Raw genomic sequence first — 16,892 nt, forward strand, 5'->3', positions numbered from 1 at the left:
TCCTTGCAGGGTACCCTATGTGAAGAAGGGGGGAATCAAGTTCACCATCAATGGCCACTCCTACTTCAACCTAGTGTTGATCACCAACGTAGGTGGCGCTGGGAAAGGAAGGGTTTTGTACTTTTGCTAAGGCTCCAAATGGTCCTTAGGGGAGATCGAGAGAGAGCGATTAGGAAAGCCGAATGACTGAAGCAGTGAAGATTGAATAAGCAATTGGGTCACGAGCCTCACAGAGTCGGAGCGATGAAGTCGTAGTCTCACAGTCACTACACCCCCTATAGCCTGAGACCAGAGAGTCTCAAAATGGATAATCCCCTGCGGCCTACGGGCCCCAAATGGATAATCCAGATTCGGGTCAGGTCAAATCGGGTCGTTGGGTAAACGATCCAAAATTGACCCAAAAAACAACGGGCGGGTCGGTTGAGATTCAGTCAACCCATACCTAAACCGAAAAATGGAATGGGTCCAATTTGAGACCCCGACCTGGCCCCACGAGTTCTTAAAAACGGATCAAATCGGGTCTAAATAGGTCAGGTCGAGTCGGATCACAGGTCAAGCCAACCCATTTGCAGCCTTATAGAGGAGTCTAATGCCAGATACAAAGGAGCTGCAAATGCACATCATAGGCACAAAGTTTTCAAAGAGGGGACTGTGATGGTCTACCTATGCAAGGAGACATTTTCAATTGGAATCTACGGCAAGCTAAAACAACGGAAGATTGGCCCTTCCAAAATTTTATGGAAGATCAACAATAATGTCTTTCATGTGGAGCTTCCCAAGGGGTATGATATATCTGCTATTTTTAATATTGCAGATCTTTTTGACTTCTATGGAGATGATATTGAGAAGCCAGATCCAGCTCAACTACCAGCAAATACCCCAAAAGATCCAATTGAGCAGATACTCAAGGAACAATCTATCACCACTCAGACCACATCCTATACTTGGTCAAATGGAAGGACAAGCCCGCAATCAAAGATTCTTGGATGTCAGACTGAGTTGATGAATCTCTCACCTGCTTTGTTGGAGAAATATAGAACTTTTAACTCGAGTGCGAGTTCTCTCCAAGCTGGGGGAATACTGCACATGTCATGGACTTGGCTGACACATACTTGAATAGTTGAATCAATGTGTGTTGAATCTGACCAAAAGAGCAAGGGGATTCAACACTAGATTCAGACCTAAGTCACTTCTAGAAAGTTGCTAAAGTTTGAAAAGTAATCTTGGAGATATAATTAAGGCAGCTATCAATAAAATCTAAGCAGATATGTAATGAATTGATATCAAGATCAGTCAGAAATCTTATCCAATCAAGAGGCATAGTATGGAAAATATTTTTTTTATTCCCACAACCACTATCCATATTTGCACCAAATCGATTCCTTATACATTATGAAAATATTCTTTTCTTCCTTATTTTTTGAACTTCTTCACTTTTTCATTAAGAAACAAATGCGGATACATTTATGGGTAGGTTAGAGGGACGCTACAACTATAAGGGCCTGCTTGAATAATCTTGCAGGATTGGGTTGGATTTCCTGTTAAATTCATGGATCGAGCAACCCATTTGGGCTGGCCTGTATCTATTCAACACCCACAGCCCGAATCAGTGGGAGGTGAAAAAGCCTTCGCAGGTCTTTTTTTTCTTCCTGTGATTTCCAACATGTTCTCTCCTCTTGGCCGTTGATCCTCTACCTTCTCCTCCCTTCTTCCCTTTTGCACTACATTCCCTCTCTCTCTCTGATTCTTAAAGGATGTTCCTAAATAAATACCAAACAGGCCTAAGTAGAGGTGCCTGGCCATTATAAACTATAAAAGGCATCTTGAATGAAATTTTTAGTTCTCTTCTCCATTGTTTCGTGAGTTTAAGAATTCTATATTGCTTCCTCTTTATCGTTACTTTATTGTTAGATCTTATTCCTCAAGCAGAAAGATCACTGTGTGCATGAGGAAGGCACTTACAAAAAAGACCTCTAGAGTTAGAAAGAATGACCAGGAAAGATAAAATATAAATCATGGTGCTACGTGGCCCAGCTAATTGAGTGTATTCATCATAAATGAACATGCTGTTTGCTAATTTCTTTCAGAAAAGAAAATCTGGATCATTTATAATTGGATGCATGTTACTGAAAAAAAAAAAGAAACAATCCACTAGGTGCAAAGGTTGAGATTCAAAGCTTGGCCAGTTTACAGCTCATAGAAGAAGACAAAATAGAGTAAGACGAAAGGGACACATGACAAATTTAACAAGTCTAAAGAAAGATCATGGCCAGGTCAGAGATGTTACAGGTCAAATAGAAATAAGACATCACGTAAAAGAGGAATCTGTGATAGCAGGAAAATTTAAATGGTCGATGTTATAAAGCGCTCGTGTTCTAACCGTTGACTAATCAGTGCATCTCTGCAAATAACCAACTAGAATAGAGCAATCATGATTCGTATACTGGCAAAGAAAAGGTGAAAAAAAAGGTTTTAAGGAATATTTGCAGATCTGATATCATTATATGGAGTGAGAGTTCCTCGTGGTTAGGTAAGGATAGGGTAGATATGAGATGCAAAATGCAACTAAAGTGGCACCAAAATTATGTGACTTAAAATTCTATAATGGATTGAAGATACTTGAGAATCTTTGCACGGGAGCAGTGGTGACAGTAAGACTGAAGTGTCTTGTAATGGCAGAAGCTAAGCATGCAAGCTTTGAGGCCCACAACAATGGCCACTATGGAGGCATGTGAGGCAGTGAAAGAAGCTGCAGGCATCGGTGAAGTATTGATAAGCCAGAAGCAATAGAATAGGCTGCAGCGAACTTTACAAAATTTTCAAATGATGAAATTACTTAGAATCTCAAAGAATATAGCAGAGCATGCTTCCAAAGCATAGGATGTATTATCCATATGGCAAATAATTATCATACATTATCAGACATTAAATACTAGCATAGAAGTCTAGTTGCTGCAAAATTATATAAATTATCCCCAAAAAATGTATAACCATGTTCTTGATGGTCATGATTAAATATGGCTAATTTTGTAAGGTAGTTATGACATATCATGATAGTAAAGAAGTTACCAGTGGCTGAAAGGCATCTGAAGTAGATAACTTGAGATACTTTCTTATAGCATCTTTATTATTTGCTTTCCCATGAAGATCATCAGCATTGTACTGCACGCTGAGAAAACCATCTGTAGAAGGATTCCATGCATCTGTATCAATTCCATTGAGAATTCCCACAAATTTCTTAGAGTGGAATTTTAATGTTTCATGGAGACCCCGTCCACCCTGTAAACAAGAAGAAAGCTTGATCATAGAAGAAAGATTAGATGAACAAACCTTATGCAGAAAACTTTTCACAAATAAATGCTCCAATGCTAAATAGACTTTTAAAAGACCCTAACCAGAGGACATCAACAAATATATATTACAATTAACAAAGAAGACCTCCTTCCCTCAAGAGTCATGTATGATTGCAAATGGGGAAAAATGATACATCTAATAATATGCAATAGATTAAAGATGAGAATTCCAAGTACTACACAAGGTGTTAACATAAGGCATATAGCAAACTGACACCGCCTGTATCGGACCGGTCCGGTACAGCAGTAGAAAACAGTTCCGACCCCCCCGGAATCGAGCAGTACGGAGGGCATACCAGTGCGAACCAGACCGGTTCGCACTGGTACAAGTTCAGAGTGGCACCGCTTTGTACCGGTGCGAACCAAACCAGTTTTCACCGGTATTTTGGGTAAATGGCAAATGCCACTCTGTGGCATTTTTTTTAAGGCCACGGAGTGGCAGCCACTATGTGGTGTTTTTTTAAGGCCACAGAGTGGCATTAAATGCCACTTTATGGCGTTTTTTTAATCCACAGAGTGGCATTAAGCGTGCATTGTTGCCGGTTCGACCAGTACCGAACCGGTCCAGTAAGCGACCGGTACGCCTACCAGTATCGGTTCGGCATATCCTACTACAGGTACCTTTCCAAACTGATGCTGGAGAATCTAGATGAATAACATGCCAAATAATTATGGTCAAGTTTTTAGAATGAACATGCACTTCTAGCGTAAAATATGACAACATAATGGTTTATATGCAAAAAGTACAATTATCTTTACTCCTTTAACGACAGAAGGTTTTGTGACCAAAATTTTCTTTAATGACTCAAAGACCCTTCTCTGGCCTCCAACTGTAGTGTTAATCTTTTTCCCAAATTATGGTCTTCCAAGCAACTCTAGTGCTTCCATTTCCCACTCCTTTTTTCACTTTACAGAGTCCATTTCCTCCCTTTTTTGTACTATTCCAACTCAGGGATTTTTAAACTCCCCCTAACCACCCTTCCCCTTTTTTTTTTTATTTTTTGTCTCTTTCAGCCCCTCTCCCCTGTTTGACCATGTGCATTGCACATGCAATATGCTAGTAGAAAATAATAAATGACTGAAAGTTGATGTTGATATTACATGATCACATGGTAACAATGGTTGATATTTTCTACAAAATGGGATTAAGCATTTTTATTATTTCAAAGGAGATCTGGCACCCTAAATGGAAAATGTCTGAATGAAGGACCTGGTTGGATGGATGTGCACATTATCCATTGGATAGGATTCTGCTGACTTGAAAGTTTAAGGAGTTAATATATGTAAAGAGAAGAGAGGAATCATGGAGGAGCCCACTAATCATACAATTCAAGGAAAATGGGGAGATTATTCATTCCTTTTAAGAGGTGATTAATAGCATCCATTTTTTTATAGAGCATTCCAGGGTAGGCCGAACTGGACTAAACCGCCCGGTTCGGCTCGTACCGAGCCGACCTGGTGGTAAATCGGGTAGCTTCGCCTATTGGAATCGGTTGCGGCCCTGAACCGACCGGAATGGATTATAAACCGACCAAACCCGACCGACAAAGGCCTAAGCCAGACCAAACCAGACCGAACCGGCTGGAACTGGCCTGGAACCGGCTAGTTCCGTTCAAACTCAGTCGGAACTTTCTGGTTCGGGATCGAGCCTCCTCTACTTCTTTTATTAAAAAACAAGTGTTGCAGTTTGTTTTGGAAGTTCGTTTAGCTGTAAGATGGTTAAGCTATTCGAATCCTCTCAAATGATCTCCTCGAGTGGCTATGAGCGCAACTGGTGCGCCTTCGTCCTCATCTGCAAGTAGAGGAACCGTTTGATATAGGAGTGCCCCGACGACCTTGTATATGTTCACTACAATCTGAGGTTGAGGTTAAAATGCATTCAGAAGAAAATGGAGCTAAAGTATACAAATCCGATCCATAGTGTTTTCGTTGATGATGAGGCTGATCCTATGATCAAATGGCTTGTGGGCCAATAACAGGAGCTAGAGCTTGATGAGCAAGGATCGCCTCCACAACCAGCTAGTTTCATAGCCAGCGAGGATAGGGTCGGTGCAGGGCAATGGGTAGAAAGCAATATTTCATGCATCTTTCCAGTTGATCAGCCACAACTAGGGGTGCAAATGGGTCGGGTCGGGTCGGGTCCTAGGTGACCCCGATCCGACCCGGTTTTTTGTTCGGATCCCAATTTTGGACCCGGACCCGACCCGGTTGAAGATCGGGTTGGGTCGGGTCGGGTCCGAGTCGGGTTCGGGTCGGATCCGGGTCTGATTCGGGTCGGGTCCGGGTCCGATCGGATCCAATTTTTTTGTGCTTTTGGAAAAAAAATTGGGCAAATCTAATTTGGTCATATCATAATTATGAGGTGCTGGGTGACCCATGACTTGAAAGACTTTGCAATTGAGCTCCAGTCAGAACAGATGACCCATGACTTACTAACTAAGTCGGTCTACAAGCCAAATTTCATATCACACTATTTTTTTATCTATATGACTGATTGGACGGAACTCGGTGTCTCCCAGCTCCCCCCTCACGAGGACAAAAAAAATCCCAGACCTTCTTCCAAAATCCAATTCCATTACAGAAAACTGGCACATGACCCATATTCAGTTGCAGTGTTCCCTCACTTTCTCCCTTCAAAAGTTAAAAGAAACAAAAACCAAAAAACAGAAGGAAAAAAAAAAAAAAGGCAGCTACCGAGACACTCAGACACCGGAGGTCTCAACAGTGTAATAGATCGAGAGAGAATCCTGACGGGCCGGCGTTCCTTTGGATTCTGTGAACCTATGCTTGTTGCTAACTTGCTATCCTCCCACACTGACCAACAGTACCACAACCCATGCCAAAAAAAAAAAAGAAAAAGAAAAAGAAAAGACTTTCTTTTGCTTTTCCTCTTTCTCTCTTCGGGTCCATTCGGGTCGGGTCGGGTCCGTTTGGTAAACCCAGACCCGACCCAGAAAATGATTCGGGTCCAATTTTAGGACCCGACCCGGACCCGCGGGTCCTAAAATTCGGGTCGGGTCGGGTCTACGCGGGTCGGGTCGGGTCGGGTCACGGATCGACCCGACCCATTTGCAGCCTTAGCCACAACCACAGGAGGCCGGTCACCACATGACTTCTTGTCCGAGACATCCTCTCAGAGATATAATCGAGAGATGCTTAGATAAGGCCATTACGCTATCCAGTTGACTCGGTCAGGAGGGTGACACACATCTTCCCAACATAGGCAAAGAAGAGCATGAAGGGTAAGCAGGCAGAGAGTGACACGAAGGATAAGCAAGCAGAGAGTGGCATGAAGGATAAGAAGGCAGCTGCCTAGCATTGCAAAAAAGAAAAACAAAAGGCACCTGGAGCCCCAATGGAGAGTGTGGAGGAGAAGCCAATTCACTCAGATTTAGAGACCAAGAGCAATAGCTCTGGTGGTCATGGATCTGCTAGCTAGAGAGGGACTAGAGGACATGAGACCACCATTGATGAGATGGCCATAGAGTAGTCTTCGATTCACCGGCGATTCTCAGTTTACGCATACTATATAGGATAGGAACTATGGTGCACAATCTGGTGAAGCCCGTAAAGATCCGATTGCACATAGAAAACGGCTCCTCGAGGTCATTTAGGAGGACACGATGCAGCTGCAAATGATCTTGCATGTAGAGTAGGATTTATAGACGTATCAGGTTCTGTGTCGTATACTGAATCTTATTATCCAAAGCCACGGGCAGCTTATAACCCATACGGATACGGATATGCATATGGTGCATCTGAAGCATCTTCTGATGGCTACTATTTTACGCAGCTCGGAGCATCTTACAGGTCGGATTTTGCTGCCGACTTATTCGGATGGACCCTTCACAGGCATTTTATCAGTCAGTTTATCAGCTAGAGGACATCTCTCAGAGTCAAAGCTTCAACGAGAAATCCGAAAATACTTATAACCCGGAGCGTGTTCCTTATGGGATGAATATACAAGACTACAACGCTGCTTGGTTAGAAGGATGGACTAATGTGCCTCCCAACTATGCTAATTATCTGAATATTTACGAGGTATCAGCACTCGGCGAGATTTTAGATATCGGTATGTATGTTGTACTTTAAACATATGTAATTGATTGTATTTTATTTTAGATTTTTCACCTCACTACTTGATTTAAGGATATTTCATGTTGCTTCTTGTAGCATGCTACATTTTACTAATCATTTTATGTTTTGTATCATTTTAAAATAATAAGATGCATCATTTAGGTTAAATCGAGATTATAAAAATAGCAAAAAACATCAAAACATCAAAAACATCAAAAAAAATAAAAAATACCAAATTAAACTTAAAATCATTGAAAAAGTTTAAAAATATTGATTACCAATTAAATCAACTTGAAATATAGAACTGATACCGTACCAAGTCGTCTGCCGACCAGCACGGATCTCGGTACCGGTTCGACGAATCTTGGAGGATTCTATGCTCCAAGAGTTCCTCCACATCAATGTTTTCTTCACTCTGCCTCTACTCGACTCCTCACTTTGAGTCCCCATGTGGTCATGTAACAAAACAGGCCCTAACAATGGAGTATGCAATTTTGTGGGTAATTAAACAGCAAGATTCAAGTGCGATAAAGCAATGGAATAACAAAACATAAAAAAAGGCATTAACTTATTACGAAAAACATGGTCCATAATATTCAGATTGGCCCATTCCTTCTATCCTAAAAGGCAAAAAAAAATAAAAAAGAGCCAAACTAACCTTGATGAGCTTTTGTGCATTATCACAAATTTTACAAACTGAAAATCTGAAAGCTTTCATCAAAAAGAAAACTAATACTTTGAAATCCGGACCTCTTGGAACCCATGCAGGCAATGTAGAGATTGCATAGAACCAGAATCAATGCTTACTCCAACGGCAAGCAGAGACCGCTACAACATTGGATATGATTGATGATCATGAATGTTGGTATTACCGGGTAAATTTATGTAGTGATGAACAATTAAACATCTAATTGCAACAGTTGGTCATTTGCAGTAATGTCCTATTAGAATCCCAATGCATAGGTTGATTGTTTGCAGCCTAGACATATACTGAACAGTTTATGTTTGCTTCCAAAGTAGATAAACGGTGACCAACAATTTCTTTTTTTGAATTCTATGTTGGTTCTTTAGCTTTATGCTAGAGATGGATCGAATTTGTGAAAACATAAGAGAGCGCCAATTTGCCACTAGGGGTTGCTCAGGTCAGGCAACCATAAATCATTAAAGCAGAATTTTTGAAGACAGATGTGCAAAAGTGGCATCAACAAATGCTTAATTGACATTATTTCCATGTCAGGAAGATGTGAAATGATTCTTTCATGTCCTTGGTGCCAACCATGTAGGAATGATACTGGCCTTTGTCTCATTGTGATACCATTATGTATGATTCTTTTGATTACATCCATTGACTTTTGTGTCTTTGTATGATTCAGGTGTTTGTTTCTGCATTTACATTGGTAATTTGGTATGCATTTCCGGTGTAACCTTGCCTGCATTGGTCTGCATGCAGATCTTAATGAGATACATTAGCAAATATTTTCAAGCTAAAACTGCAAACAGCATAGTTATACAGATCACAACTGATAATGACTGAGATACAACAAAGTATCAGATATGAAATGATAAAATAGAACATTGGCAGTGTTCCTAATATGGTGTCATGATTCATACCTCTGCAGTGCACACCTCTTGAGCATAAGTTGGTGATACTGTTGTAACAATGTTGGAAAATATGATTGCACCCTGAAAATGATGTTTGTCGAATTGTGACAGAAATACATAAAAGACACATGAAACTTCGGAATATTTTATTCCAAACTAAATTTATAATCTGTTCTATCTCATTACCTTAACAGGATTGACTTTGTCATGGGCTGAATTGTCCTGCATCCTATCTGGCCTATTTAGGTGGTGAACTTCAAGGCCACAGGATCCCAACTCTGAAGCAGGTGTCGTTCCTTGATATTCAAAGTTGTGGCATGTGAAGCAAATTCTAGCGGAATTGAACCCCTGTCTTGCATATATTTCCCAATAAAGTGGTGCCTGTTATGTTGAAAGATGTCAATCAGTATTTTTAACAGAATAATCAAGATTCATGTAGTCTATGATAGCCATGCTTTTTGATGCTAAGTGCCTACAACAAAAGCTGTCTGCCAGTCATGACAATGGATTATATCAGGGCTCTTTCCAGCTTGATAGAGCAGTTCAAGTGCTGCACGGCTAAAAAATGAGAAGCGTTTAAAATCATCATGCTCTCCATAGTACTGTCCTCTCCAGAAAAATTTAGCTGGATGATGAGGCTCTATAAAATAGACTGGAAGACCTGCATATTACAATTCTGATTACCCTCAATTTATTACACCTTATGCCCCCAAAAAGACAAACACTTCTGAGGCAGTCTTAAACCTTCAACAGCTCCAACCCAGATTTTATTTTTGAATAGCTGTCCATCAAAATAAGACTGTACCACCACATCTAGTACCTACAGGAATAGCCAAGATATGAATTCAGTTAATCAGTAACATGGCACAACTTTCAAAAGGTCGTGAAACAGAATGAATCAATGAACAACTAGCAAGTACTAAACCTTCAGATCACTGATATGATCAAGCTGCATGCAGTCATATTTAGGAAGAACAATTTCCACAAGATGTCCCCTTCTCTGTAATGCCTTACCAAGACCAGATACAACATCCCCTAGACCACCAACCTTAGAAAGCAAGAAATTAATTGATTAGGAACTGAGTACAGAACTGAGTTAATTCAATTAAGCATTTCAGATCAATTACAAGTATTAATCAAAGGTAAAGAAATTTAGTAGAGTAAATTGTAAAATGCACCATTTTACATCTATATAAAATGCACACACAAAAAAAAATGTAAAAACTACAAACTGCTGTGTCTATCAACAAATATGTGCAATGCAGATAACAATACAATATAAAAAGTGAGCAATAATGTCTAGTACTCTATAGTTAGCGAAATAGCACGGAGAAAAGAAAGGAATGGTTCAACTACCATTTCAACAAAAAAGGACATTTTAGGAAGTAGGTATGGATACTTAAATGCATGCATACATTGTGCAATCACATGCTACGTTATGAAATGAAGAGATATCCTACTGACCACAAGGAAAACCTACCATACATTATCAATGCTTTGTGATGGCTGGTGATCAAGTTTTGTGAAGATATTTGTCATACTCGAACCTTCAAACACAATTATGATATGCTGCAAAAAGGAAGCACTGTAGGCATGACCAAGAAGTTCCTATAAGGCAATAAAATTCATAGGTACAACCTTAACCATAGTCTGCCGTACCGATCCGTACCGGCCGGTACGGGCCGGTACGTACCAGTCCGGCCTGGGACCGGTACCGGATCAACGTGGAATCCGGTACCGGTAGTTTACTGTTGAAGGACCGGTACGGGACCGGTTCGGACCGGTACGGGACCGGTTCGGACCGGTCCGGGCCGCCACCGGTATGCCGACCGGTACCGGTATGGCGGACCTTGACCTTAACCATCAATCCTTAGCTACCTAGATGGAGCAGGCTTTGTTGATTGAAGTGTTGCCAACAAACATTTGAGAACCTTTTTCTTTAAGGGAAAAAAAAAACTCTCAAGACGACCAAAACCTTAATAAATCAGTCTCAAACTCTTGGCTAAAGCAACTTTAGAGAAAAGATTGTGCAAGTGGGACCTAGAAAACATGATGATAGAAAGGGTTACGTATTTTATCAGTTACACAATCTATGCTCGTGCAATTAGGGGGAAGCCCTCTAACACACACTTCAAATTCTCAGTAAGTGTAATAATTTGATGATTATATCATCCCTATTAAAACCGTCAGATAAATCTCATCTTTGTTATTTCCTGATTTGTTAGTTCGTTTATATACGCAACAATAGGAGGCTCACTGAAGCATCTAGTATACTTATCAGCATTGCTTGTCAATTGTGTCATTGACTTCTATTCAAGTGTGATTGGTAATCTACACCATCTATTAGACAAAAGAAAATTTGTAAGTCCTTTATATCTAGATCAGGCTGCATGCCTGCTGTCCATAGAGCCATATGCTTGTGATATCTCCACTCAGTCATGGGAGAAGAGAAGTTTGGAGGAGAGTGAAGCAAAGAGGATTGGGGATGTTGTTGATTTGAAATCGCAAAATAATCTGAAAATCTTAGGATTGTGGGATTGAGAACCTTCTTGTTCCCTACGACTCCTCCCCTCCTCAACTGCTTCTAGCCCCATGGGCAAAATCACCCAAATATGGTATCAGGCAATCATAATGCTCCTTAATATATGTGGTTAATCAGTTATACTGGATATATGTCTTCTCTTCTTTTAATAAATTATTTTAAAATCTACTTCCTTTTCAAAACTTTGTCTTGTAAAAATGCCTTCATATTTCATGTTCTCTTCAAAAAATGGCAATAAAAATATTATGCTCAAGCAAGGTATGCCGTCTTGATACCGGGCCCCATACCGATGCCACGCTATCATTGTTGGTATGGTACAGAACGAAACTGGTTTGGCATACGGAGTGTCGGTATGCCCTCCGTATCATATACTGGTAGTGGTACCGAACTGGTATGGTATGGTATGCCCTGTACCGTCTGGTTTGGTACGGTTCGGCGTACCATGTTTGCAAGTCATCATAGCTAGTTTATACACCTATTTTATTCTCCATTCTTTAACATGAAATGTTTTCCATTTCTAGAACCCAATATTAGTATTCTTTCCCTTGGGATTGGACTAAAAATTATTTTGCCCTTTCCAGGTAAATATAGCCAAAAGGTTGTTGCCTAACAAAAATGATCAGGTAATCAATCAAATTGATTTTAGATTTCAGCACTAAAGGCCTTCAAAAAGCTGAACTGACTTGGTCTAAATGTGAGCATACAACATCTGTACAAATTTAATTTAAACAATCGAAGAATAGTATTATCTTCAAAATGAAATACAAAGATTCAATCTGAGAAACATTAGAAACATCAGCATGCAGAAAATTCTCAATGAGGAATGGTCACATATGATGACATTGTAATGGGAACTTGGTGTACCTTCGCAACCGGAGCCATCTCTGCTGCAATGTGAACAACATGCAATCCAGGACTGTATCAACGAAAACAACACTATGCAAATCACCTTACATATCCAAAGCATGCAACATGATCATATTTATCCATGAAGGATGGGAAAAACCAATACCTAGTTTGGGACAATGTCAATTTGAGGAATGTAGCCACCATTTCATGGTCATTCTTGCCCTTACAAGCCAAGTATGCATCACGGATTCGAACATCCCTTTTCCATGCCATTTCTCTCAGTAACTTTGCATCATTGGACGATATTTTCTTCTCAAGCAACAAACTATCAATTGTAAGCAATAAACGGCTCCAAAATTCCCAAGGCATATCATCAGCGGGTTGTTCAAGTGATCTTCTCTCACTTTCTTCTTTTAACTTATCCAATGTATCTTGGAATTCTTTGACTGATTCTTGATACAACTGAATCTGTGAATTTATTTCTTGATCAGACATTTCAAGACGCTCATCTAATAGTTCAACTTTTTGTTGCAAAAGTTCATCATAATGTTGAAATATGTCAGATGAAAAGTTATATGCATTTGCTTCTTCCAGAATTGTTTCCAACTTCTCAACCTTCTGTCGCAGCTCCTGATTTTGTTGTAAAACTAATTTAGCCTGGTCTGCTTGTTGGGTGGCATTTTCAAGCACGATTTGCAAATTTTCCACCTTCTCCCTTAACTCCATGCATTCATACGTCACAGAAGTAAGTTTTGAAACGTCATTCTGAGCTACTGAAATCTAGACTCCAACTCTCCCAGGGAAGCCTCCAAAGAGGATCGTTCTTTCTCCAACACCAGTACACGTTCCTCAGTTTCCTTAACATCAGTAAGTTTTGCCTTCAGAGTTTGTATATCATCCTTCAGTAACATATTCTCCTTCTTTAGGGCATCAAGCTCCTCAACAAGAGGGGAATTATTACCAGCATCCAAGGCAGATAAATCTGCGTTCCAAATTTTACTCCCAATTTCAAACTGTCCCTCGATAGTATTCCTTGAAGATATTTCATTGTTCAGCTTCTCAAGTTGATCTTCAAGAAGTTCAGCATTTATCTTTTCTTGTGCTGCAACTTTAAGTCGTGCATCAGTTTCTGCCAGCTTCATCTCTAGAACATTCATTTCTGCTTGCAAAGCATCCTTTTCAGAAAGAATCTTGTCAAGATCTTCGAGTGCACGAACACGAGCTTCATTGAGAAGCAAGATATCTAACAGAAAATCAATAAAAAAGAAAAGAAGATATAATATATGAATAAAGTGAGAAAATAAGAGTTTCAGAATTAAAAGAAATATTGCGTACTCTTTTCGGCATTCCTCATCATGCCTACCAAATCTTCAAGACGAACACTTGTAAGCTGCTGTCCACCATCCACATGCTCAATCTGTCATATAAAGAAACTTAAAATAACCGAGAATCATTTTTTCTTAGTGAAGTAACTAAGAACATATGGCACTCCATAAGAAGCTCAACAAAAAGAGAATAATATGGCAAAAGCTCCTAAAAATAACATGAACGACAAACTATATGGTGCCAAAAAGACTCAAATATATCTGATATGGCGCAGTATCATGGGATTTCAAAAATATATGAGAAAAAATGATTCCAGTTGGGTATTAAAACTCTCCATCCAAATATCTACATCAATAGATTGTTACAACAGGCCAATAGGTAGGTCCACAACAGGGTTAAAAGGTGAATATGGGGAGAATTCATTATGAATCTCAAACAGAATATATGGTTGGACAGAAATGCTGTTCTGCAGAAATTAATGATAAACAAAGAAACAAGTGCACAGATGACAGAAAGCAAATCACAACTGCCACTGGTTGGAATTAAAAACTGTTCTCAAGGTTAACATTAAAAATTTCAGAAAAACAAGTTAGTTTCAATTTTTCAGTTGAATGTCTGGCTTGTAGTTCAGATATTTTAGAATTTAAAGGTGTGAAACATAAAATAACTAGATCGAACCCCCAGTTTTAAACATCTGATCTTCCATCAGGCAGCTAAATAAATCGATCAGAAGGACATTGATAGTAAAATTTCAAAAGAGGAAGATAAAAAAAAATAAGGAGAAAAGAAGAAGAAGGAATAACATAAGGATTGACTTATTAATAAATGTCGATTTCACATACCCAGGAACAAGTCAACGATTTATTAGGGAAAAATAATTAAAATGCCTCATAAAGTAGCCGAAATAGATAGTGAAAAGCCTTGCAAAAGCCGTGCCATCCCATGTTGCTTTGAAGATGGAAAGCACTAACTTAAGCTCTACAGTACTTGGAAGCATTGAAATGTTTATTTAGTCAAACAAAGTATAAGTTAAATCATTTCCATCTTCCGCAATTATTAGTTACTGAATCCAAGATTTAGGGTTAAAACATATGCTCTACAGATGATCAAACACAGAAACAAAATTAATAAGAATCAAGACTAAACTTGATACAAGTGCTAGGAAGGAATACAATACCGCAATATTTTTCTCCTCAAGGGAAGATGGTAGTCCATCTGTCTTGGTAACAAGATTAGAATCAGCATCAGATTTTGATAGAGTTTCTTGATGAGAATTTACATCATTTTTGGTGCTAGAATTTTGAACTTCATGGCTTTCTTCACTTTGCGGCTGAAGGTTCAAATTTAAATGCGGTTCAGGTGTTACTTTTTTAACCTGTCTCCTATGCTGAGAACTGCACACATAGCAATACATTCATGAGTCATTTCATGTCTCCTAGTCCTCATGATAACACTGAAGACTATAAGGTGTTATGAATTTAGCATGAGTCATGTCAAAGAAATTTGTACTGAAGCATATTAGCTGCTTTTTAGTGTAAACTCGAAACTAAATGTAGTTGCAAACTTAACTTATGCCATGCCAAGAGCTTAGCACTCTCTTCCAAAAGATTCATCGATTGGATGTACCACCCTTTAGATGGCTCTGAAGCTAAAATGTGGTTTTGAAATAGATTAAGGAAAATGAAAATGAAGTATTGGCACCTAAACAACTAGTTTTATGATTATGATATAAATACTGCATTTCTATGTACATAGGTATGTAACTATGTGCATGCATAAAATGGTGGACTTACTCTGACAAAGGCAAGAAACTTTAGTTTTAAGAAAGTGTCATCCTAAAAGAAATCTATATTAAACATAGATATGAACATTAATACAGCATTTTTGCACTTTGTATCATATATTAGATGAATTATTCCCATCATATTGCCCTTGGAAGCAAATCATGGGGGAATTCATTCCCATAAAAGAAAAGATGATACGATAATACCTACAAGTGTGTCAAGCCAAGCAATACAGCTCCCAGATAACATCAATAACTGAGTTCAGCCTACTGTATAAGTACAACATAATTTTCAAAAGTGATGATTTGACATCTCAAAACAATGAGAACCGGCAGGCAATTTTATCCTCTCATGCATATGCATATGCATATCCTGGATTAGTTCAATAAATTGTTCAGTAATTGATCCAATTTGATTCACTGTTCCTGAGATTGTATCTACGCATCTTGGTGCTCAATTCTTAATCAAACTGGTTCATATCTACCTTTCTGAAACAAGAAAAGGAGGTTCGTTTGATCCAATTCTAAGAAAATTTGGATGTTGATGAACAAGATAGATCGACATATAGTCCCTTCTTGAAATCTAACATGATTTTTTAGACAACACTACAGGTTCAACATGGACTCTTTAAGGCTTGATGTAGTCCATTCAGAAAAGATTTGTCACTACCTAGTTTCGTAGTGCCAGGTGAGCCTGTGCACTTTTTTGCCTCTATTTTCCAGCCAAGTAGACTATAGTCATTCTCACATTTTTGGATGAGCTTAATTCTTGCAATGATGACCAGAGAAACAAGAAATAATGAAACAAGAACTAAGAAACCTCAGTCAAGAAATCACGTCAATTGTTTCTTGCTTCAAGAGATTTCAAGATAACATCTAATCCATATAAAAAAAACTACAGCGATTAGCATAGAGATACATCAGTGCTCACATAAATCAAGCAAACCATGCCAGTAGATTATGGTTATTCTCACATTTTGGGATGAGATTAATTTTTAGAATGATGACAAGAGAAACCAGAAATACTAAACACAAGAACTAAGACCCCTAATCAAGAAATCAAATAAATTGTTTCTTGCTTCAAAAGATTTTCTTTAAAAAAAAAACAACTAATTCACCCTAGAAAACCAAAGTGATCAGCATAAAGACCAATGCACTAAAGAACAGAGCTCAACTCATCACGTGAAGTAACTATGGCTATCCTCACATTTTGGGTTGAGATTAGTTTTCACAATGATTACAAGAAAAACAAGAAATAACAAAAACCAAGAACTAAAAAAGCCCATTCAAGAAATCAAATAAGTTGTTTCTTGTTTCAAAAGATTTGGAGAAAACAACTAATGCACCCAAGAAAATCCCA

General features: G+C 38.9%; 1 protein-coding gene across 1 annotated transcript in view; it reads right to left on the reverse strand.

The window, feature by feature from the left end:
- LOC103712722 (probable starch synthase 4, chloroplastic/amyloplastic) overlaps window positions 1-16,892 on the reverse strand; it is a 39,266-nt gene that overhangs the window by 21,597 nt on the left and 777 nt on the right. Inside the window, 11 exon segments of the mRNA XM_008799327.4 lie at window positions 3,070-3,279; window positions 9,042-9,113; window positions 9,219-9,413; window positions 9,509-9,693; window positions 9,777-9,852; window positions 9,958-10,080; window positions 12,439-12,490; window positions 12,587-13,205; window positions 13,208-13,666; window positions 13,759-13,840; window positions 14,927-15,143. Of these exon segments, the coding sequence (XP_008797549.2) occupies window positions 3,070-3,279; window positions 9,042-9,113; window positions 9,219-9,413; window positions 9,509-9,693; window positions 9,777-9,852; window positions 9,958-10,080; window positions 12,439-12,490; window positions 12,587-13,205; window positions 13,208-13,666; window positions 13,759-13,840; window positions 14,927-15,143 (2,290 nt within the window).

This window comes from Phoenix dactylifera, chromosome 4 (assembly GCF_009389715.1).
Source record: "Phoenix dactylifera cultivar Barhee BC4 chromosome 4, palm_55x_up_171113_PBpolish2nd_filt_p, whole genome shotgun sequence".
Taxonomy (NCBI): Eukaryota; Viridiplantae; Streptophyta; class Magnoliopsida; order Arecales; family Arecaceae; genus Phoenix; species Phoenix dactylifera.